Source organism: Phocoena sinus, chromosome 18, assembly GCF_008692025.1.
Source record: "Phocoena sinus isolate mPhoSin1 chromosome 18, mPhoSin1.pri, whole genome shotgun sequence".
In the NCBI taxonomy this organism is placed as follows: domain Eukaryota; kingdom Metazoa; phylum Chordata; class Mammalia; order Artiodactyla; family Phocoenidae; genus Phocoena; species Phocoena sinus.
In genome coordinates this window covers 25224730-25250254 of record NC_045780.1, presented here as the reverse complement: position 1 = coordinate 25250254, position 25525 = coordinate 25224730, and the positions used below count along the sequence as shown (strand labels likewise).

The following is a 25525-nucleotide window of genomic DNA, read 5'->3' as shown; positions in this document are numbered from 1 at the left end:
AGAGAAACTTAAGTTTAATGCAAAGAACATCTTGAGGTCCTTCATATGTTAAACACTACAGAGGGCAACTAAGTGAAATTGTGACTGCTTACATATCTTTCGGGCTTTTTATGATTTTCTTTTCAAAAGTAGACATTATTGACATAAACGTAAGGGATAATTTTGTGGTTTTGTTTTTAAGCATTTTTTTGAGATAACCGACGATCAATTTGACTTCCATACTTATTGCATGAGAAAGATGACCCTTCGTGCCTACGTTGACCTTTTGAGATTAGAAGATATACTCAGGAGACATGCCTTCTATTTCAAGGCCGCTAGATCAGCTATTGAAATATATTTGAAATTGTATGATAATCCCTTGACCAATGAAAGCAAACAACAAGAAATAAATTCAGGTAACTGAAAAGGGACTTGCTTAAAGAGATTTGAAAAGAACACAAAATTTCAGAACATCATTAACATAATGATGAAAAAGTATATTATCAGATGGATGTGAAGACAACATTAGATAACTGATAATACCCGAAAAAGTGGGGGGAAGACTTAGAAAAAGTCGACAGGATGATGTCCTGTAGCTGATGCTTCTAAATTACCCTAATGGAATGACCTGCAGTCATTCTAATTTTTATCGTCGGTAGGGCCCATTCAGGAAAAATAGAAATGTTTATGGGCTGTTTTTTTTTTTTCTTAAATAGGAATTGAAGATAGTTTTGAGCTTTTTAGGGGAAAAATATATATATTTGTACAACTTCGAATACCTACTTGATTGAAAATAATAATGCCAATGAGAATATCTGTATAGAGCCTTTTATTCACTAAAATGTTGATATCTAAGAATATTTGAGAAATTGCATGGAGGCAAATTTCTGATCAGATCACGGGTGTTTATGTGCATTGCACTTATCCTTGATATATTCATATTCCAAGAGGATAGTCATCAGTCCCACTTTATAGAGTTTGGGACTTGAGCCTGAGAGAAGATGATTTGCCTAAACCCATGTATTGTGTTGGAAGCAGAACCAGGCTAGAATTGGTTGGTTTTAGTTGATGCAGCATTTGCTGTTGCATTTTGGGTGCCAGGTTTGAGCTAGTCATTAGGAGTACACTTTCTAAAATCTTCCATATAGTTGCCCCCCAAAAAACTATACTAATAGTATGTATTGAATAAGAATATGAGGAAATTGGAAACATTGACTCAGAATTTTCATTCATTTGGATATTTATAGAAAACCTGTCAGCCAAAGAATTGAAGAAAATGCTTAGCAAGCAGAGAAGAGCTCAAAAAAAGGCTAAATTAGAAGAAGAGAAAAAGCATGTGGAAAGGGAACGTCAACAGAAAAATCAAAAGAAAAAACGGGATGAAGAAGAAGAAGAAACCAGTGGTCTCAAAGAAGAACTTATACCTGAAAAATTAGAAAGGGTGAGACGAACTTACTGTCTTTACTTGGTAAAATTTATGTTATTTCGTTCTGTTCTGACCGTAAACATAATGTATTTAAATCTGTAAATCAGAAGCTATTTGTAGTATTAGCCAAGATCATTATGATAGTCATCAATTGTTTTTGAGTGATAATATGCAAATTTTGGCTAATGCAAATTATAGATAGAATTGTAGTTGTGGTAGGCAGAATAATGGCCCTCCAAAGGTGTTTGTGTTCTAATCCCTGGAAACTGTGAACATGTTATATTTCATGGCAAAGGGAATTAGGGTGGCAGATGGAATTTAAGGTTGTATTTAGCTGGCCTTTAAATAGGGAGAGTAGCCTGGATTATCCAGGTAAGCCCAATGTAAGTAATCACCAGGGGCCTTAAACGTGGGGGAGGGAAGCAGGAGAGGAGGGCTGAGTGGTGGGAAAAGGACTCAATCCTCTGTTGTTGCTTTGAAGGGTGTGGGGTGGGATCCACAAGCCAGAGGGTGTGGGCATCCTTGAGAAGCTGGAAAAAGGCATTGAAACATACTCTCCCTTAAAGCCTCCAAAAGGAAATGCAGTCCTGTTGACATTTTGATATTAAGCCCAGTGGGACCCATGTTGGACCTTTAACCTACAGAACTACAGGATAATAAATTTGTGTTAGTACAGTAAAGTTTTGGTAATTTGTTAGAGCAGCAATACAGTTAAATATGGAAGCATTTCATATACCTTGCTAGATAATGTTTTAGCTACAAAGAGAATAGCATCTTATCTCCAGGATTTTCTCAAAGTGTTAATAGTTACTTAGGAACCAGATTTAGGGAAATATTTCCTATTTAGGGAAATAGCTTTCTGGTTTATTCACTATGAATCTAGTATAAGTATTTTAAATTTGTCCTTTTTTTCAACTATGTAGTGCAATTATATTTGCCTCCTTTAAATGTTTGTAGTTTAAGGGGCTTGGTAGCATAATGGTACTTGTAGTATAATGGTACTTGTAGTACCATTTCATTGAGTCTGTGGAATAATTTCCTGTATTTTTTTTGATTTTTATAAAATTATCTTGATTTTATAATCAGAAAAGCAATAGAACTATTTCCGTTTTTGAAAAGTATTGACTATTTGTTTATAGTTGATAGTTTTAAAATTTTTTCTTGCTTACTTGGTTATATGAAGAGAACTGTCTAAATTACTTCAGCTATGTACTAATATAAAATTTGGGGGGAAATTTGAGTTGTGTAACTGCTTTTTAAATACAATAATTTTTCTTTCTGTTTCAAAATAGATAGAAAATCCATTAGAAGAAGCTATCAAGTTTCTTATACCTCTTAAGAACCTTGTTGCTGATAACATTGACACTCATCTGTTAGCATTTGAAATATATTTTAGAAAAGGTAATAGTTTGAATTCAGATTTTAATCCTTGATTTTATTGGTGGCCATATTCAATAGAATCTTTGTGAATTAGATCTATTTTTGTTTCTTAGAGTTTCATTTCAACCTTCCACAAAGGCTCTTAATTCCTTTTTCCTTTGCTACTCAAAACTTTACTGAGTAATAAATTAGAATATTATGATCAAATGAATAATTTGAATAGTCATACAAGGTGTTTACCTGAATCAGTTCTTCATGATTTTTCAAGCATTTCTTTAGAAAATAATATTATCTTTGATAACCAAAGGCAGCTTTGAATTTTGCTTTTGAATGTTACAGGAAAGGTAACACTTTGTTACTGGATTTTAAGTGAGGCTAAAATAAAGTGAAGAAAAAACATACATAAATATTGATGCTGTTACTTTTATAATTTTTTCTGACATAGGAAAGTTTCTGTTAATGCTGCAGTCTGTCAAACGAGCTTTTACCATCAACAGGAATAACCCATGGTTACATGAATGTTTAATTAAATTTTCTAAATCTGGTAAGTATAAAAAAGGTTATATTTATGTAAAAGTAAATATAACAGTTCAGCTGTCTTCCATTAAGCTGGACATTAAAGAGATTTATAACAATGTAAAACAAAAAAAGTACAATGTTTATAGTATTTAAATGGAGATTTATCTATAAAAATGAACATGCTAGCAAAGGTATGTTAGAAATTAGTGCATTTTAAGCTAGAATGTATTTATATTCCAAAGGAGTAATACTATTTTTATTATGTAAAATATATCAAGTTTAATAATAAGTATAAATGTATTTCAATTGATTTTGTTTCAAAGTACAGACCAAAAATTTTATAAACTTCACATGTTCTCTTTTTATAGTGTCTAATCATAGTAATCTTCCAGACGTTGTGAGCAGAGTTCTGTCTCAAGAAATGCAGAAAATATTTGTTAACAAGGATTTGGAAAGTTTTAATGAGGATTTTCTCAAACATAATGCTACCTCTCTTCAGCATCTACTTTCAGGTTGGTATTTAGTTCCCAGGGTTAAAACGTTTATGGAAAAAAGTTAGGATGTGACGAAAAAAGAAAAGTTTGGAAAGATTATCAACCTCACTAACAGAGAAAAAGAAATGAACACAATACCATTCTGATCTTTCAAATTAGGAAAGATTATTTTTAAACACAACCATACAAAACCTGCGGGATGCAGCAAAAGCTTAGTTCTTAGAGGGAGGTTCATAGTGATACAGGCCTTCCTCAGAAGAAACAAGAAAAGTCTCAAATAAACAACCTAACCTCCCACCTAAAAAGAAAGATTATTTTTGTGTGGGAAAAGGAGACTGGAGTATGGGAAAGATGTGGTATATAAGCACTCTTGTATTTTACTGCTGCAGGTGTGAATTGCCCTGGCCACGTAGGAAAACAATTTGTCATTCTTACCAAGAGCTTCATTACAACTGTGTCTTTTGCTGTAGTCACACATATTTGTGTAAATAATTTTAAAGAATTAATCCAAAGCAAAGAAAGAGCTTTTTTTTTTTTTTTTTTTTTAAGAAAGAGCTTTAAGGGCAAAGATATTAACTGGAATGATCTGTGTAAGGATGGGGAAAAGACTGGAAACATATTTTTTTTTTTTATGCGTTACGCGGGCCTCTCACTGCTGTGGCCCCCCCCGTTGCGGAGGACAGGCTCCGGACGCGCAGGCCCAGCGGCCATGGCTCACGGGCCCAGCCGCTCCGCGGCACGTGGGATCCTCCCAGACCGGGGCACAAACCCGTGTCCCCTGCATCGGCAGGCAGACTCTCAACCACTGCGCCACCAGGGAAGCCCTGGAAACATATTTAATGATGTCCAGTAATAGGGAAAACAGTAGTAGGTTCATATAAAATGACAGGTAGTCATATAAAGTAATATTTATTCAAAAGATTTGTAATAACAGGGGTACTTTTGTAATATATATGCAGAATTAACATATAATCTCAGCTATGTAAAAAATACACATGGCATAAAAGCTGAAAAGAAGCATCAAAGCTTTAATGGTTGACTTTGGATATTGAGGTTATACGACAGTTATTTTTTCTTGTATTTTTTATTACTGTATGTATTTTGTGTTTGTGGGTTTGTTTGTTTTCTTTTTCACTTTTTGGCCGCACCTCATGGCATGCACGTGGGATCTTATTTCCCCGCACCCCCTGCAGTGGAAGCGTGGAGTCTTAACCACTGGACCGCCAGGGAAGTCCCCGTATTTTGTGTTTTGAGGATTTACTGTATCCTGTCTTGTTACAGGAAGGATTTTAGGCAGCATATACAAATTCATAAAATGACAAGATGGCAAAATGGAAACTGGAAAAAGATTGTGGAAAAGCAGTTGGGGCCAAAATGAATGGAGTACATAATATAATTAACTATGCTCCTACTTTAAATATTTTCACCTGAGCTTTCTTGTTGTAAAGGGATACCGCTTGGTTGTGACGTCTATGGAAAAAAAGTTAATTCCTGTGAAAAATTACAGCACTTCTTGGTAGTAAGGGCAAATAAGAATTTCTCTTCAAGAACACAGAATAATGGAGGGAGACATTTCTTTATTATAATAGTGGGAAATGCCTTTCTAAACATCATACGAAATTCTAAGGAAAAGATAATTTTTGCCACATTAAAAAAAAAAAAAGCCATAAAGTCAGAAGGCCAAGTGGGAAAAATACATTAGATATGTAACTAATTAAAAGCTAATAATATACATACTACTCTTATAAATTAACAATAGAAATATAAATTAATAAAAGCCCAATAGAAAAATGAGCATAGAACATGGACCATGTAATTTATAGGGGGAATATAAACTGGATTTTACTTTAAAACAGCTTTAAAAATTATTTTCTTCATGAATATGCAAACATTTTCCTGTTGTCCGTCTGTCACACTGCTCTCTTTTGTTTTAAAATAAATTTATTTATTTATTTTTGCTGTGTTGGGTCTTCACTGCTGTGTGTGGGCTTTCTCTAGTTGCGGCGAGCGGGGGCTACTCTTCGTTGCAGTGCACGGGCTTCTCATTGCGGTGGCTTCTCTTGTTGTGGAGCACGGGCTCTAGGTGTGCGGGCTTCAGTAGTTGTGGCACGTGGGCTCAGTAGTTGTGGCACGTGGGCTCAGTAGTTGTGGCTCATGGGCTCTAGAGCGCAGGCTCGGTAGTTGTGATGCACGGGCTTAGTTGCTCCGCGGCATGTGGGATCTTCCCGGACCAGAGATTGAACCCGTCTCCCCTGCATTGGCAGGTGGATTCTTAACCACTGTGCCACCAGGGAAGTCTCTGGAACCATGTTTTAAGTCACTGATAAGTATAAATCAACTCAAATGTAAGACATAGGAATGCACTCATTTTGTAATGTCTTGGTATTTCAGGTGCTAAAATGATGTATTTTCTGGACAAGTCAAGGCAAGAGAAAGCAATTGCTATTGCCACTAGACTGGATGAAACCATAAAAGATAAAAATGTAAAGGTAAGAGTTTTCACACACTGATTCCCAGAGATTGTGGATACTGAGTGATCTAACAAAACATATCTTTACAACATAATTCTTGAGTGGCCCTTCGGAGTTATGTGTAGATTTGGATCTCAGCTCTTCTACCAATTATGAGCTGTGTCATGTTAGGCAAGTTACCTTTCTTAGCTTCCTTTTCCTCATTTATAAAGTGAGGATGAAAATACTGTCTATCTCAGAGTTGGTGTTAACTGAAATAGTAAACTGTGAAGTGCTTGGCATATAGTAAGCACTCAGTAAATGGGAACTATTGTTATTAATAAAGGACACTTTCAGTGGTCACAGTTTCAGAGACTCACTTTTTTTAAGTATTAGAATTCTATCGCCCTTTTTTTTTTTGACTGTTGGGTCTTCATTGCTGGGCGCGGGCTGCTCTTCATTGTGGTGTGCAGGCTTCTCATCGCAGTGGCTTCTCTTGTTGCGGAGCACGGGCCCTAGAGCACGCAGGCTTCAGTAGTTGTGGTGCTTGGGCTCAGTAGTTGTGGTGCATGGGCTTAGTTGCTCTGCAGCATGTGGGATCTTCCCAGACCAGGGATCAAACCTGTGTCCCCTGCATTGGCAGGTGGATTCTTAACCACTGCACCAGCAGGCAAGTTCCCTATTGCTTTTTTAAGGTTTTGTAGAATTGATTTTTTTTTTTTTTTTTTTTTTCGGTACGCAGGCCTCTCGCTGTTTTGGCCTCTCCCGTTGTGGAGCACAGGCTCCGGACGCGCAGGCTCAGCGGCCATGGCTCACGGGCCTAACCGCTCCGCGGCATGTGGGATCTTCCCGGACCAGGGCACGAACCCGTGTCCCCTGCATCGGCAGGCAGATTCTCAACCACTGCGCCACCAGGGAAGCCCCTAGAATTGATTTTTTAAATGTTCTTTTTTTTGTGGTGATTACTTATTATAGATAGCAAGAAGTTATTTTAGAGTGTGGCATTGTTGGTTTTCTCTTGCTTAATTAACAAATTGCATCTTTTGATTAAAATAGTTATTAACCAGAGTTTTTTAAAAATAATTTTTATTTTTCCCTTGTTTAAATAGACTTTAATAAAGGTTTCTGAGGCACTGCTTGATGGCAGCTTTGGGAACTGTAATTCTCAGTATGAAGAATACAGGATGGCCTGTCATAACCTGCTTCCTTTTACTTCTGCTTTCCTGCCTGCTGGGAGCGAAGTCGGCGGTCATAGCGCAGCTCTAAACCACACAGCTAACTGTGATGTCTTGGCAAGTGAAATTTGAAATCCCGTAGAAAGTTGACTTCTGTAAAACTCAAAGTTGAATTCAGATCAGGGTTTCTTTTCCAGCTTGTATGTTAATATAGATATGAAATGAAGTACAGTTGACCCTTGAACAGCATGGGTTTGAATTTCGAGGGTCCACTTATATGTGGATTTTTTCAATAGGAGATACTACAGTACTATACGATCTTCAGTTGGTTGAATCCAGGGATGCAGAACCTCAGATAGGGAAGGACTGCTTATACAGAGGGCCACCTGTATGTTAAATGTGGATTTTTGACTGCTTGGAGGGAGGGTCAGTGCGCCTAACTCTTGCTTTTGTTCAAAGATCAACTGTATTGGATAGAATTTTTCAATGGAGTATGCTGTAAGCTTATTTTATTCTTTATCCGACTATGCCAATTTACATTAAAAGCTCTTAAAATTACCTGTTATATACTTGTCCAGCTTTCTTAAGCCTCTGAATTATCAGCATTGTGATTGGTGCTGTCACTTCATGTCATAACTATAATTTCTTAATTAACCTAAGTGGCATACAGCTCTGCTGTATTATTATTTTTAGATCTGGGTTTCGTTTCAGAATCTGATGTTTTGATCCCTTATTGGTTTGTTTTGTTAGTGTTTGTTTGCTTTTTATTAAAGCACATCAATATTGAAGTGTTAACTATATGTCAGAAGTGATATGGAACTCCTTTTGACAGATATTTATTTAAAATTTACTTCAGTTTGACCTTTTGTCCACCTTACTTTTTTTAATAGCCGTGAACATGCTATTTTCTGTTGAACAGGGGTACTCCAGTTTTATATTGATGATTCAGAATATGGGGATCTGTTTGCCTCTTAATCATGGAAGTTCACTGGTAAATTTGTTGCGTATCTAGATCAGTCTTAAAGACCCCCAGGCAAGAGTTATGCTTTCTTGGCTAAATTGCTTTGAGTGACCAAGTAGTTTGTATATGAGCGCTTCAAGGGAGCATAATAGGGTAAAATACAAATTACAATGAGATATTCTTACTCTTATAGCCATGCATTGACTATTAAATACATTTTTATATCAGCAAAATGAGAATTTAAACTATCAGCTAGTTTAACTATTAAAATACAGTATTGTTGAGCAATATTTTGGGGGGGGTAGTAGCTTTTGTTCTATCTTGTACAGAAAACAGTAATAGAATCATTGAATATGTCTCTTTCAGAACTGTATAAATGTCTGTAACATTAATACTTCCTTTTAAAGGCAAATATAAATTCAAAAGGGGAGATTTTATTTAGAGAAACAATGAATTAAAATGGTTTTCCCTCCTGAGCTAATATTTAGATTCATAAATGTTGAGAGAAAAAAACTTACTGTAAAATAATGCCAACCTATGTAATGCTATAATAAATTATTTTGTACACAGTTGCTTATTTGTGTTTGTGGTGTTTCACACTATCAAAATATTTTTTTAAGGAATTCCTTTATTTTCTTTATTTTTATTTATTTATTTATTTTTGGCTGTGTTGGGTCTTCGTTTCTGTGCGAGGGCTTTCTCTAGTTGCGGCAAGCCAGGGCCACTCTTCATCATGGTGCGGGGTCTCTCACTATCGTGGCCTCTCTTGTTGCAGAGCACAGGCTCCAGATGCGCAGGCTCAGTAGTTGTGGCTCACGGGCCTAGTTGCTCTGCGGCATGTGGGATCTTCCCAGACCAGGGCTCGAACCCATGTCCCCTGCATTGGCAGGCAGATTCTCAACCACTGCGCCACCAGAGAAGCCCTGTCACAATATTTTTGCAAAATGCTTTTTCTTTGAGGGAGTAAAAACTTAATTATCTTAGTTTTTACAAGTTTATTTTAAAAAAATAACCAACTGCCAATATATTCTAGTGCCACAGCAGCTTGGCTTCTTTTCAGAGTTTTAATAATAATAGAACTAGGCTATCTTTTTACTGAATATCCTGGGAAACATGTAATTTGTCATGTTACTTTCAGCAAGATGCCATTTCTATAAAAGATGCCAGTTAATCATAATTAATGTGGAAATTGTGCTTTCAATAGCAGTCTTTAAAAAGTATTTCGTTCGGATCATTTGGAGTTTCTGAAATATATAGGGTGGATACAGTGGAGATGTGAGAAGTTAGGTTTAAGGTATGGAAGGCAGGATAAAGAGTGACACTGGGATTAGTGAGATCCAGTAGTATATTCCTCTGTGTATAGAGGTCGTATCTATTCTCCTACCTACTCCCATGCCACTTTGAGTATAAAACATTGTAAACCTGGGATGTGCTAGGGATCTTTTTTAGATAAGAGAGGCAGGGTTTTGTATCATGTCCCTCCATCCCCTACCTCCAGCCTACCCCCAACTTTTAGTTTTGGAAAGCTAAAAGAGAATAATGATAAACCTAAAGGAGAGGCATCTGAGAACCAAGTACTAAGTGAAGCCTCTGGTCTCAACACAAAAAGTCCTTTGTTGATCTTGCCAAGTTTATCAGAACAGATAGGAAAAGACAAAGATTCAAGTGACAGTGTGATAACTTCAGAATTTGGCGTTTTTATTCTGGGCGTGTCTTTTTTTTTTTTTTGTGCGGTACTCGGGCCTCTCACTGTTGTGGCCTCTCCTGTTGCGGAGCACAGGCTCCGGACGCGCAGGCCCAGCGGCCATGGCTCAGGGGCCCAGCCGCTTCGCGACATGTGGGATCTTCCCTGGACCGGGGCATGAACCTGGGTCGCCTGCATCGGCAGGCGGACTCTCAACCACTGTGCCACCAGGGAAGCCCGTCCTTAGACATTTTTTTAAAGCTCCCTTTAAGGAACTAATTTTGATGTTGAGAGCTCTATCCTGGGAGCTGATAAGATAGGAGGTGAGGGGTTTGCAGACCGTGGGGTGGCTGTGCTGGAGGGAAGTAGCAGGAGGATCAGGGAGACCATTCATTGCTTTATTTAGGAACATCTTCCTAGTTCTTCACAGATCTCTTCCCAGCACATGATCTGAGACCAGGGCATTGAGGAAAGAACACAGGTTTTGGAGGAAGACGGGCATTGCCTTTCAACTTGGTTGGTGATGCTCTTCAAGCTGGATGACTTTGGGCAAGTCATTTCCCCACCGTACCTTGTTGGTAATAGCCTGCCTCTGCTGTGCAACAGTCTGTAAATGGGAGCTGTTTGCTTTAGTTTAGTAAATGTTTGAGTCTCTTTTTTATTTCTCTGCAAGGTAGTTTGTTGGAGCCTTCTGAGCCCAAAGAAGAAATTGCTTCTTCAAAGCTCGCCCAACTTGAATCGGAAACTACAGCCAGCTCTTCCAGCAATCCACAAATGCCCTGGATCAGGACTGTCCCCAATACAGTGGCTGTGTTTCCTGAACCAAAGACCCAGGCTGAACCTCATAAATCATATTAAAAAGTGTGAATGGTTATAGGAAAAGGATTATGAAAAGATAAGTATTCAATGACTTTAGGTAACAAATTTAGGGGTTTGATACAATACATAATTATTTAAAATTGGAACCAGCCTGGAAAATTCAACTTGCGGGTTCTAACAGGTCATCTTCATATTTTTCACAGCACCTGGGTACTCAGATAATGAAAAAAGAGAAAGAAACCAAATTCAGAGATATATGGAGAGAGATTAAAAATCCCAAGGCTCTGAGTTTCCGGTCTCCTTTATCTATAGTCTCTATTGTTTGGAATATAAATAAATCTATTGCTAATAATTCTTTTTTTCATTTCTAATATCCTACTGGTCTTATTTATTTATTTATTTAAAAAATTTTTTTGGCTGCGTTGGGTCTTCGTTGCTGTGCGCGGGCTTTCTCTAGTTGCGGTGAGCGGGGGCTGCTCTGTTGTGGTGCGTGGGCTTCTCATTGCTGTGGCTTCTCTCGTTGCGCAGCACAGGCTCTAGGCACGTGGGCTTCAGTCGTTGTGGCATGCAGGCTCAGTAGTTGTGGTGCATGGGCTCAGTAGCTGTGGCTCGTGGGCTCTAGAGCACAGGCTCAAAAGTTGTGGCACACGGGCTTAGTTGCTCCGTGGGATGTAGGATCTTCCTGGACCAGGGCTCGAACCCGTGTCCCCTGCATTGGCAGGCGGATTCTTAACCACTGTGCCACCAGAGAAGACCCCTACTGGTCTTTCGAGTAACTATTATCACTGCCCATATCCACCCTTTTCAATACATATTATGAAATCCCCCAGGCTAGCCTATGAGGGTCCTTATGAATAATGGAGCCTATAACAAGTGCTACTCTCTAGGTTATATGCTACTTCTGTTATTTACTTTAAAAAATTATATTTTTTAAAAGCCATAGCCTGCCTTGTTTCCACTTCATCTTCTGTTTTGTTATTTCTTGTCCTTAAAATCTGGTTGGCAAAAGTGAAGGGAAAAGATGAGAAGGAGAGCCAATTACAGTTGGGAGGGTGGCTGGGGAGGGGGTGGCAGGGGGGAGTGTGGGGTGTCGGGGGAAGAGCCCCTGCAGCTTTCACTCAGTCTTGTGCTGCAGTTAGTGTTTTTGTTTGGCTTTTCTCATGAGTAAATTGTTTACATTAAGGACTAGTGTAGAGAGAAAATGGGGTAATACGTGCAGAAAGTCTGTTGTGTCCTGGTAGATGTTTAATAAATGGCTCTGAGGTTGAGGGGGAGAGGGGAGAAAGCCCTGATTTGGAGAATGTGCTGGTGTTGTGGTGCAAATACTCCTCTTATGGCTGTTTTCAAGCTGCCCGTTTCCTGAATACAGAGTTGGGAAGTTGGGAAGAGAAGCCACAGTAGGCTCTTTGGAGCCTGGATGAGCCAGCTCCAGCACACCACTGGAAAGTGTACCCCAAAGAGTTTGAAAACCCCACTATCCTCATATAAGCAATTGTGTTAACAGTAAATCCTCATAGAACCACAAAAAAATCCATGGCAGGTTCCGTGTTGCTAATTTTTAGTAGCACACAATAGGAGTTCAGCAAATGGGGGGTCAACCAGTGATTGAGTGCATGCAAGACCTCTATTAATTTCCCAAAGGAAAAGCAGTCAGGATGGGGAAGAAGAGCAGGAAATCTTAATAATGGCAAAAGCAACGGGACTTCCCTGCCCGCGCAGTGGTTAAGAATCCGCCTGCCAATGCAGGGAACACGGGTTCGATCCCTGGTCTGGGAAGATCCCACATGCCGCAGAGCAACTAAGCCTGTGCGCCACAACTACTGAGCCTGTGCTCTAGAGCCCGTGAGCCACAACTACTGAGCCCACATGCCACAACTACTGAAGCCCACATGTCTAGAGCCCGTGCTCTGCAACAAGAGAAGCCACCACAGTGAGAAGCCCGCGCGTGGCAACAAAGAGTAGCCCCCGCTCACCACAATTAGAGAAAGCCCGTGTGCAGCAACGAAGACCCAACGCAGCCAAAGATAAATAAAATAAATAAAAAATTTTAAAATAAGCAAACACCCACATTTAGGATATAATTTAAGCCTGTTGTTTCAAAATAGGTTGTTGGGGGATTTGGTAACAGGCCCTGGAGCCATTCATCTTGAGGTCACCACTTCACATTTTTCAGGGATGTCAGTGACCCAGAAGGAGCCTAAGTGAAATTGAAGGGAGAGAGAAAAGGATCTTGTCTATCTGTCTTGATACAGAGATCTGGCTTTAGAAGGAAAATCAAAGATGGAATCAGCAAGGGTTAGTACGTTAGAACTGGGCGGGTAAGTGCACTCTGGAGCTGTGGCCAGGGCTCCGGAGACCAAGTCTTTATTTTAGCAGCAATTTGACCATGCATCCCTCCATCTGTTTATTAATCTTATCTATTCATCATCCATCCAATCAGGGTCTTCAGTTGAACAAAGTCATTTAAACTTGAAATACTTTGGGAGCAACAAGTACCTCTTAAATACATTTTAAATATAATTTGGTACATCTGGCTACATGATAATCAATTAGGCAATTTAAAAATTCTTTATTATGGAAATTTTCAAATATACAAAAACGTAGAGAGAATAGGATAAAAAAAAAAAACCATGTACCCGTCACCCAGGTTCAACTGAGTGAAATGAATTGGGGAAGGGTTGAGAAAAGGGGTCCATGTCCACTTGACTTGGCCCCAGCGGCTGCCATTATGATTTTATCTGTTCCTCTATCTCCCCCAACCCATTTATGGGACAGTATGACTCTAGTAATGCTGTCCTTTCTCTGGTTTTTCTCTCCTCTATAACCACCATACCATTACCACCTCACATGAAATGTTTTGAGATTAAAGTTTCTACAACACAGGAAAGAATGAGATAATGCCATTTGCAGCAACATGGATGGACCTAGAGATTATCATACTAAGCGAAGTAAGTCAGACAAAGACAAATATCATATCACTTATTTATGGAATCTAAAAAAATAATACAAATGAACTTATTTACAAAACAGACTCACAGACATAGATAACAGTCTCATGGTTACCAAAGGGGAAGTGGAGGGGGAGGGATAAATTAGGAGTTTGGGATTAACAGATACATTATATATAAAATAGATAAACAACAAAAACTGTATAGCACAGGGAACTATATTCAATATCTTGTAATAACCTCTAGTGGAAAAGAATCTGAAAAAAAATATATATATATATCTCCTTCCCCTGAACTCAGACTAGATATATGTAACTAAGTCACTTTGCTGTACACCTGAAACTAACACAACATTGTAAATCAACTATAGCTCGAAAAACAAAAAAACGCTTTCACAATACAAGAGAGAACAGTAAACTTTAAAAGGCCACATGCTTCCAAAGGGATTTGTCAGAGGCAATCTTGTAAGGGTATCTACCTTCATGGATGTAAACTGTACAACAAGATGGTTACGACTGTACACTTTCCAGTCAAGGCTCCAGAAAGACGAGCAGGTGGGAGTTTCTCCTGAGTGTTCTCAGCCCCCAGGTTTTTCTGACCAGTTTTAAACTGCTCTGGTGAGCATGTCGTCTACCTCCATCAACAGCTTCTCTGGTCTGTCGGTACCTTTCTTAATTAACAACTGCCAACTAGGAGAGTGTATAGGCTCAAGGCTAGGGTCAGGATTTCATCTGCCAACCTGAATCGGAAATACAGGACCTAATAGGGGGTGGGATGGAATTGATTGTTTTAAAGAAAGAACACCAAGTTTCTGATATCTGTTTCAATTCTGCCTTCTCCCCGTCAGGCCCACCCTCCACCCCACTGTGCATCTTAGCTCTCCAGCCTCTCCACCCATTGGCCTTCTGGAATATATGCTTTCTTTCCTTCTCCGGCCACTATTTCTCCATCCTTCCCCTGGACTCAGATTAGATGTCACACCTTGGGACCCCCTCCTGTGTGGTTCATCTCCCCACCTGGGCAGAGAGGTTCTAGGTATGGGATCCTGTATCCTCTGTCTCATCTGTACCCCACCTTGCCTGGCGCAGTCCAGAGGGAAGGGCTCAGTAACTCTTCATGGCAGGAAAGAGCTTGTGGTTTTTCAGGAACTGGTTATTCTCAGCTGGGATTTTCCAGCCCTCCTTTCTGCAGCCCACAGGTAGCCTGGGTACCTTGTTTCTGCTTCTTAGTATTTGTCACCAGGGGCTGGGAAGAGGATGCAAGGGGCACAGACCGTGGATGCTGCTACTGTCTTTAGGAAGGTTGAATTTTTGGCAGTGTATTTTTTTATAGTAATTTCTTATATTTATTTTTTATTGAGAGAGAACAAATTTTAAGGGTGCAATATGATGGATACACATGCACACACACACACGTGTGTGTGTGTGTGTGTGTGTCTAGCCACCAGTCAGGTCAAGATATAGAACGCTTTCTTTTTTACTGTCTTGTTAAATGCCACCATATATTTAGACTTTTTTCACAACATGAAAATCAGTTAACAAAATCTAACTAAATAGTTGGTATTTGTAACCTGGAGGATTACACTCCGAAGACTTTTATTCGTATGTTCGTTTGTAATTACCTTCATTGGCCAGCCTCTAGAATGGACTTAACGTTAATTAAGGAGTTTGCCATTTCAAAGCTAGATATTTTCTGTTGGCAGTGCGTTTGGATTCTCCATGTTTTTAGCTTTTTTCTCCTGTCATTCGTAAAACCAAATTCCCCGAGCCTTGAGAGGACCTTGGGAGTGGTTGTCAGAGGATGTGTCTTCAGGAGTGGAAAATTCACCAAGGCCAGTCTGTCGAAACAGAAGTGACAGAAGCCACAGAGACCCAAGGCAGGTCTATGAGAGCAGTCCCCCAGCTGTGTGCAATGGAATCTCCTCTCCAGGGAGATCCCAACGCCACTAGCATCCCGTATTTTGGGAAACCCTGCTTGGGTATTGGATTCTCTGTTTTTCTGGAATTGGTGAGAGGGCACTCACATTTCTTTATGCCTACTCTCTGTTGAACTGCCTTCCATATACCTCAATATTAAATCCTCAGACCACCCTTTCGGAAGGGACAGCTGAGCAAACAGTGTTCTGAAAGGCTGAGTAACTTGCCCAGAATCAGGTGATAAGTGATGAGCCTACCATCAAACCCACAGTGGGCTCCCCCGTCAGCCCAGGTTCTTTCCATTACTGTTGATGCTAGTGATACAGAGAAGGGTTTCCCACCGGGCGGGACCCAGGCTTAGGGGGCATAGGGAATTCCCTATTTGTTCACTCATCAGGAGGCCCTGATTCGCCCCAAATCACCCAGTGAGACAAATGTTTCCTTTTTAATTCCTTCTTTTTATCCTTCTAACTTGGAACATCTCCATTTGGTGCTGGTATATCCCTAATAACTCTCTAATACTCACTGAGTTCCCTTTTTATTGATAACAAAGAAAGGAGGCCTTTAGCAGTTATCTGTATCTCTAACATTTTATAGGGTTGTTTTGTTTTCTTAGTATTTATATTTATGTTCCCCTCTTTATATGGCAAATAATAGTAGCTTTACACTTATGGTAGTGCTATAACGTTTTCTTGTAAAATAATTTATTTTCCTGAAATCAATTCATCAAAAAATTAATTGATTTCAGGAAAAGTTAGGTAATAAAAGCAAAAGTTCAAGTGCTGGGTCAACTAGGTAGCCACATGCAAAAGAATGATGTTAAATCCCTTCCTCTCACCACACACAAAAATTAAAATTAGACACATCTATTTGAGCTAAAATTATGAAACTCTTAGAAGAAAACATAGAAGTAAATTTTGAAACCTTAGATTAGGTGATGTTTTTTTAGATCTGAAGCCAAAAACATAAGCAATAAAAGAAAAATAACAAATAAATTAGACTTCAGCAAAAGTAAAAAGTTTTGTGCTACAAATGACACCATCAAGAAAATGAAGAGACAACCCACAGAATGGGAGACAATATTTGCAAATTATATATCAAATATGAGACCTGTATTCCAAATACATAGAGAACTCATAACTTAATAATAAAGAGAAATAACCCAGTTAACAAATGGGCAAAGGATCTGAATAAATATTTCTCCAAGGAATATATACAAAAGGCCAATCAACAAGCATATGAAAAGAGGTCTGATATCATCAGTCATCAGGAAAATGGAAATGAGATACTACTTCACAACTACTAGAAAGGCTATATTGAAAAAGACAGATAATGACAAGTATTAGCAAAGTTATGGAGAAACTGGAACCCTCATACATTGCTGGTTAGACTATAAAATGGTATAGCTGCTTCGGAAAACGTTTTGGCAGTTCCTCAAAATGTAAAACATAGAGTTGTCATTTAGTTCAGTAATTTTACTCCTAGATAAATGAAAACGTGTGTCCACACAAAAATTTGTACATGAATGTTCACAACAGCATCATGATAACTAAAAAATGGAATCAGCACAAATTTCCATCACCCAGTGCATGTATAAATAAAACGTAGTTGTGATGGTTGATTTGATATGGTTACGTGGCCGGGCTATTGTACCCAGATATTTGATCAAAGATTATTCTGGATGTTTCTGTGTAGGTATTTTGGGGATGAGATTAACATTAAATTTATAGACTTTGGGTAAAGCAGATTATGCTCCATAATGAGGGTGGGCCTCATCCAATCCGTTGAAAGCCCAAAGAGGATAAAAGACTGACCTCCCCTGAGCAAGAAGGAATTCTGCCCACAGACTGCCTTTGGACTTGAACTGCAGCTCTTTCCTGGGGCTACAGCCTGTTAGCCTACTCCATGAGATTTTGGACTTGCCAAACTTCCAGAATCATATGAGCCAACTGCTTAAAAATAAATCTCTCTCAGGTGTGGAGAAAAGAGAACCCTCCTTCACTGTTGGTGGGAATGTAAATTGGTACAGCCACTATGGAGAATAGTATGGAGGTTCCTTAAAAAACTAAATATAGAGCTACCATATGATCCAGCAATCCCACTCCTGGGCATGTATTTGGAGAAAACCACGGTTCAAATGGGTACAGGCCACCCCAATGATCATTGCAGCACTGTTTACAATAGCCAAGACATGGAAGCAACCTAAATGTCCATCGACAGATGAATGGATAAAGTGGATATGGTGCATATATACAATAGAATATTACTTAGCCATTAAAAGAATGAAATAATGCCATTTGCAGCAACATGGATGGATGTGGAGATTACCATACTAAGTGAAGTAAGTCAGACAGAGAAAGACAAATATCATATGATATCGCTTATATGTGGAATCTAAAAAAAATGATACAAATGAACTTATTTACAAAACAGAAACAGACTCACAGACTTAGAAAAAAACTTATGGTTACCAAAGGGGAAAGGTGGCAGGGCGGGGATAAATTGGGAGTTTGGGATTGACATATACACACTACTATATATAAAATAGATAACGAACAGGGACCTACTCTATAGCACAGAGAACTCTGCTCAAAATTCTGTAATAACCTAAATGGGAAAAGAACTTGAAAAAGAATAGATATATGTATACATACTGAAACTAACACACCATTGTAAATCAATTATAGTCCAACATAAAATAAAACTTTAAAAAAATCTCTCTAGGGCTTCCCTGGTGGCGCAGTGGTTGAGAGTCCGCCTGCCGATGCAGGGGACATGGGTTCGTGCCCCGGTCTGGGAAGATCCCACATGCCGCGGAGCGGCTGGGCCCGTGAGCCATGGCCGCTGAGCCTGCGCGTCCGGAGCCTGTGCTCCACAACGGGAGAGGCCACAGCAGTGAGAGGCCTGCGTACTGCAAAAAAAAAAAAAAAAAAAAAAAAAAAAATCTCTCTATATACATATACACACATCCTGTTGATTCTGTTTCTCTGGAGAACCCTAATACAGAGATATACCTATATAATGGAACATTATTTGACAATAAAAAGGATTGAAGTACTAATTCATGCTAAAACATGGATGAATCTTGAAAACATTATATGAGTGAAAAAAGCCAGCCACAAATTATATGATTCCGTATACATGAAATGTCCAGAATAGGCAAGTCCATAGAGGCATATAGTAGATCAATTAATGGTTTCTGAGGGCCGGGAAGTGTGCTTGCAGGTAGGGGCCGGTAGAGGGGGAGGAATGGGGAGATAATGCTAGTGGGTCTGGACTGCCTTCTGTGGAGGATGAAAATGTTCTAAAATTAGTTGATGGTGATGGTTGCACAACTCTGTGAATATACTAAAAAACACTGAATTGTATAAATGGTGAGTGTGCAATTCCATACAGCTATTTTTTAAAAAAGTACAAGGAAGCGATAGAGTGAAGTTCATGAAGAGAGTACAGAAATGTCCAAAACGCTGGGAAACACTGAACTGGAGCCTCCGGTTCCTCAGAGAATCTCGTGTACCTCTCCAGAGACACACTGTCTGTACATGTTTCCTTTTTATTCCCTGTTGTGTTATTCATAGTCACAAGCAAATCAATCCAATTTTGGTCTAAACTAGTAGCTGCATTACTCAACCTGATTAAAAATATAAGGGCAAAATATAGGTTGGCTTATGAAATAAGCCAGATGCTAAAGAAGGAACCTAAAGTACATGTTGGACCACTGCCTGGAAGAAGGAAGGAAATTTATGTTACGAGGGAGGTTTATGTGATATTTCATGTTCTGAGTGTTTCCATCCATGAACAAAGAGCCTGATCGGCTTCTCATCCTACAATGGAGACAAACAGAGCTGGTAGGGCCTGGCTGCATGGACAGCACCCTCAACTGTCTCTGAAACTCAGCGCCTAGAGATTTTCTGGAGAGTTGGTGCCAGTGTATTTCTGAGTGACCACCGGTCTATTCCCTCAAAAGATATATTTTAAAAAATGGATTCAGCGTAAAAATCAGTTTGCTGGGGTTCACTTGCGTATTAAGTAAAAACCTTTATTAAGTAGCCAAGCTTTCTTGGGTGCCACCCTCTTCTCCGAGAACCATCTAGCACGTGCTACCCAACCCCTCACAGCCCCTACCGAGTGGACAGAAAGTCTGTGTGACCCCACCTCACTGACCACAACTGATTCTACCGGGGGTAGGTATCTGTATCTGATCCACACTGGGCCAATCAGACCCTCTTTTCAAGGAATCTGTGATTCAGATTTAGAGATTAGTTAATGTTTCCTAAAGGAAGTTTAGAGTGACTTCTAAAATGTTTCATTGTAAGCATATGGAATTGCAAAGGATGTTATTTCCTGGGTTCCATAAGTACTTACATTTTATTTTATTTTATTTTATTTTATTTTATTTATTTTTGGCTGTGTTGGGTCTTCCTTGCCGCGTGTGGGCTTTCTCTAGTTGCGGTGAGCGGGGGCTGCTCTTCGTTGCGGTGCGCGGGCTTCTCATTGCGGTGGCTTCTCTTGTTGCGGAGCACAGACTCTAGGCGCGCGGGCTTCAGTAGTTGTGGTGCGTGGGCTCAGTAGTTGTGGCTCGTGCGCTTTAGAGTGCAGGCTTAGTAGTTGTGGCGCACGGGCTTAATTGCTCAGGGCGGCATGAGGGACCTTCCCGGACCAGGGCTCCAACCCATGTCCCCTGAATTGGCAGACGGATTCTTAACCACTGAGCCACCAGGGAAGCCCAATACTTACATTTTAGAATAAAATCATCATGTCACTCTTTCACCCATATCCAGCAGTATCTAAATTCATGCCTTAAATGTATCCATCCATCATCCATTAAAAAAAAAAGAACAGGCACTATATTAACAGCAGGACATTCTCCATCATTCTTTTTTCCCTTTAAACCTGTTTCCATTCCAAATTGTCCATTTTTTATTGATCACAGCATCTTAATTCTCCAGAACAAAAATACCTCTGTAAATTGAGATGTTAAAATATGCAGTGACCATAGGGTTTTAAGTGTATTAAAAACAAGTTAAGTATGCTATGTAATTTCATGAGTATACAACATAAAGTAAAATTTTATTGGCCTTTTAAACTTTTAATTCATGTGTCCAGTGATAAATATTATATATTGATGAATATCACGTATTCCTACTTAATCCCCATATATAGTAACTAACTTTGTTCAAATAAATGTGCAGAGGAGTCTGGAAGCAATTTGTATACTAATGTCAGTCAATTTTTTGAAATTCTTCTCGGTTTTATGCCAAAAATCACTCAGTGATCTTCCATTAAATATTATTTTAAATAACCTGTCGGTGGACAACTCTAATAGCTCTTTCTTCAATTTTGATAGAAGCAATGAAATAAAAACTACCTGACTTGCCCAGTAGCAGATGCTATCAATACCCCACCCACATCCCCGAGGCACTTAGCATTTCAGTACGTGCACTAAGCGTTCAAATACATATATGAACAATCCTTTGAAAGCTTTCACTTTGCCTGAGTGTTCAAGGAGATGAGCATCAGGGAGTTAATACCCTTGGGGACAGCCTTCAGTCAATGACAAACGAGATTCTGAGCATGAATACTACAGCTTCCCTGACTCAGAACCCTGAGGTGTGTTCTACACCATCTCCCCAGGGCTCTCTATGGAAGTGAACCCGTTTCTCACAACGGTAACTCATTAAGGTACTCTGTATTGGCTTCCTTCTCTTCCCCGTCAATCATTTCCCACTCTCCTGCTGATGCTTCCTGGGATCACCTCCCTAAAAAACAATTTGCACTCAGGTCTTGATCTTGACAATGCTTCTGGGGTAACCCAGCTGCAGTAGGTTGAATTGTGGCCCCCCGAAAAGATATGGATATGGATACATCCTCACTCCTGTAACCTGTGAATATGGCCTTATTTGGAAAAATAGTCTTTGCAAATATAATTAAGAATTGTAAAATGAGATCATGCTGGACTACCCCAGAAGAGGGGCCTTAAATCCGAAGACAAGTGTCCTTTTAAGAGGAAGACGAGGAGACACAAAGACGGAGAAGGCCACATGAAGACAGAGGCAGAGATTGAGTGATGCAGCCACAAGCCAAGGAATGCCTGGAGCCACCAAAACCTGGAAGAGGCAAGGAAGGATTATTTTTCCTTAGGAGGGAGCTGGTCCCGGCTGACATCTTGAATTTGGACATCTGGCCTCCAGAACTGTAAGCAAATAAATTTCTAGTTTTGCAAAGCCATCAAGTTTGTGGAAATGCTTGTTATGGCAACCATGGGAAACTAATACACCAACCTAAGATGTTCCTTTAGAGTTATTCATTTTCTCATCAACACCACTATTTTAAATTGTCCTTTGTAGGGTGCCTGGAGATTTTTATACCGAGTGGCAATGCACCATTGGAAGATTCAGATGAGCGAGAGATCGAGTTCCCAACCCTAACCCCAACCCTAACCCTAACCCTAACCCTAACACTTTTCCTAAGTGGGAGAAGCACTATTGAGAACAGGGAGGTAGAAATACAGCACCAGTGTAATAGTTTGACCACACCGCTTCTCTGGCAGAACAATTTTTTATTTTTGCGGTACGCGGGTCTCTCACTGTTGTGGCCTCTCCCGTTGCGGAGCACAGGATCCGGACGCGCAGGCTCAGCGGCCATGGCTCACGGGCCCAGCCGCTCCGCGGCATGTGGGATCTTCCCGGACTGGGGCACGAACCCGTGTCCTCTGCATCGGCAGGCAGACTCTCAACCACTGCGCCACCAGGGAAGCCCTGGCAGAACAATTTTAAGAAAGAAGACAAACTCAAGTTGAGGATCTGAATATTAATTCCCGAAAAGTTGCTGAGAGCTCATCAACTAGCAACTCACTTTTCTACGTCCAGTTTGAAGGCCGTTGCTGTCGGGAACAGTGAGGCTGGCTTTTCTGGAATTTGCAAGGTGGATTTATTTTCCTCTTATCCCCTCATCCCTGCCTCAGCCCAGAGAGGAATGACCGTCCCCAATACTTTCACTTCCTGCCTCCCCCTTCATCCCTTTTCTGGCTGATTCTTAATAGGAGAGTGGTTTATTGATGGCTAAGTTCGATCAGGATCCTTAATAGGGTGGGTGGACCAGTCAAAGTCACGTGTACCCCTGTACAGCATGAGCAGTTGACTGTCCCCTCTTGGACCTCCCTGCCTGTATTCAGTTGGAGCAGGTCTTGTGCTTCCAACCTTCATGTTTGTTGTAGGGTCTCCGGGAGAAGAGTCATATCCTCACTACAGCCACAGGCCTGATTGCTCTCAGTCAAGCGGGCTTGGAGTAGGAGGTCCCACTGTGTTCTCCAGCCCAGCTTTCCCATGAAGAAACCTGATGCTTTGGGACTATCTACCAGTCCTGGTTGATTCTTCCTTAGCATCCCCTCTCTTCCTCACTAGAGATTCTCCAGAACTTGCTCCAACCTCACCTAGTGAAAGATCTGATAGCCTTTTCTATTCATGTGCATATTTGGTGCGCAAAGATAGTCTTTTTTTTTTTTTGGCTGCGCCCACGGGATCTTAGTTCCCTGAACCCCTGCCCCCTGCACTGGAAGCTTGGAGTCCTAACCACTGGACCGCCAGGGAATTCCCCACAGTCTTTTATCTTTGAAAAACATCAATGAAAACTGTTAAGAGAGTAGATCTTAAAAGTTTTCATCACAAGAAAAAAAAATTTGTTACATTGTATGGTAGCAGATGTTAACTAGACTTATCGTGGTGATCATTTTGCGATATATACACATGTTGAATCATTATGTTGCACAATTGTGAGTTTGTACATTATGTTGTACAAACTAATATAATGTTATAGACCAATTATACCTCACTAAAAAAAGAAAAACATCAAGAAAATCCATATGAATGAATATGGCAATGCTTGGAGACCTCATGAGCCTGGGATAATAATCTCTCCCATCTGTTTTCCCCAGGAAGCCCCTGAGAGAGGCTCGTTTGTGCCGGGGAAGTGAAGATTCACAGCATCTGGCTCAGCATTCGGTCCGGCCCTCTGAGAGCCAGCCTATGTGTCAGCCGTGAAGAGGCAGGTTTGGGAAGCTAAGTCACTGTGGTCCACAGGTGACTCAGAATGTAAGCTAGATGCTACCACATGGCTGAACCTTGAGGACATTCTGCGAAGTGAAAAAATCCAGACATAAAAGGACAAATATTGTATGATTTTACTTATATGAGGTACCTAAATTAGTCAAGTTCTTAGAGAGAGAAAGTGGAACAGAGCTTCCTAGGGCTGGGGGGAGAGGTGCTTGGGGAGTTAGTGTTTAATGGGCACAGAGTTTCAATTTGGGATGATGAAGAAGTTCTGGGGATGGATGGTGGTGATGGTAGCACGGCAATGTGAGTGTACTGAACGCCGTTGAACAGTACACTTAAACATGGTTAGGAGGGTAAATTGTATGTTATGTGTATTTGCCCACAATAAAAAAAAAAGAGTGGATCTAGAGATTAATAACAGGATTAGGTGTGGTCAGTGCTCGAGGGATCCCCGGGATTGGGAGGGAGTGCAGGAGGGGTTCTGTCATTTACGTGATATGAAGTGAGGGCTGTGGTCAAAAGGGGTTGGATTTCGCTTCTTACCTTACATTTCCCAGCTGTATCCCTCAGTGGATCTAGAAGAGCAGACCAGAAAGCATCCTCACACACAAAAATGTACAAACGACACAAACATGGCATGACTGCACTTAGAATACAGCAAGCTTTTGCATTCTCTAGACTTGAAGGAAAGTTCGACCAAAGCTCTCTCTCCCCTTGGCTGCATGTATCCTGATGTGATGACTGCTGTCACTGAAACCAGGCTGAGTTTGCGAGGCACAGCCTTTAAACCAGTGAGCATTCCTGAACTTTCTTGGTTTGGGATTCTTTTGAGCACCTGATGGATGACCAGTATTAACTTTCTTACCTGAAAAATCCACATATACACATCCACTCATGGATCCAATTCGGAGTTCATGGGCCTAGGGTTATACACACCTGCTCTAGACGCTGAACAATTTTATCTAGGCATTTGCCTGCCGTGTCAGCCTGTCAGCCATTGCCACCAGGTTTAGGTGCACCAGTTTAGGTGCCAAGTAGGTCCTTGCTCATAGGTACTCCTAGAAGCTGACAGTCTGGGAGGAGACATACACATTATTGGTTGGGATTTCCTAGTTTTAAGTGACAAAAAACTAACCTACCGAGCTTAAGTTAAATGTCAATATATTGTTTCTTTTAACTGGGATAATGGGTTGCAGGTACTGCTAGTTCAGGTTTAAAGAATATCATCAGGGGACTTCCCTGGTGGTCCAGTGGTTAAGACTCCATGCTCCCAATGCAGGGGGCCTGGGTTCAATCCCTGGCCAGGGAACTGGATCCCACATGCATGCCACAACTAAGGAGCCTGCATGCTGCAACTAAGGAGCCCGCCTGCTGCAACTAAGACCCGGCACAACCAAATAAATAAATAACTATATTTTTTAAAGTATCATCAGGATTCAGTCTCTCTCTCCATCTCACAATTCTGTTCTCCTCTGTGTTCTTAGATTTTCCCATGGAGGCAAAGCTCTAGGCATCCATATTAGTACTAGTGATTTTAGGAGGAGAAACAGATTCTTCTCTTCCAGGATCCAAAGCCTCAAGAAAATGTTCTACTTGGGTCACAGACCCACCTTCTCTCTGTGGCCAGCCTGCATCTTGTACTTCCCCATGGATTGGGGATGCAGGGGCATGTAACTGACAGCCTTAGAAAGTGGAGAAAGGAGTTCCTGAGAAGAAAAGGTCC

At 40.4% G+C, this 25525-nt stretch overlaps 1 protein-coding gene across 7 annotated transcripts in view; it reads left to right on the top strand.

Moving 5' to 3' along the window:
* The window catches only part of NAA16 (N-alpha-acetyltransferase 16, NatA auxiliary subunit), an 82742-nt gene extending 57717 nt beyond the window's left edge, over window positions 1–25025 (top strand). For 2 of the 7 annotated variants that reach the window (XM_032610943.1, XM_032610945.1), the window contains 7 exons: window positions 182–395; window positions 1227–1420; window positions 2698–2806; window positions 3231–3329; window positions 3673–3816; window positions 6190–6287; window positions 10742–11307. In XM_032610943.1, coding sequence (XP_032466834.1) covers window positions 182–395; window positions 1227–1420; window positions 2698–2806; window positions 3231–3329; window positions 3673–3816; window positions 6190–6287; window positions 10742–10945 — 1062 coding nt within the window. In that variant the 3' untranslated portion in view covers window positions 10946–11307. Of the gene's footprint in view, window positions 1–181; window positions 396–1226; window positions 1421–2697; window positions 2807–3230; window positions 3330–3672; window positions 3817–6189; window positions 6288–7357; window positions 8957–10741; window positions 11308–23684 lie in introns of those variants that run through there. The other 5 variants (XM_032610946.1, XM_032610947.1, XM_032610944.1 and 2 more) reach the window with 5 other exon arrangements.
* Window positions 25026–25525: the final 500 nt, after the last annotated feature.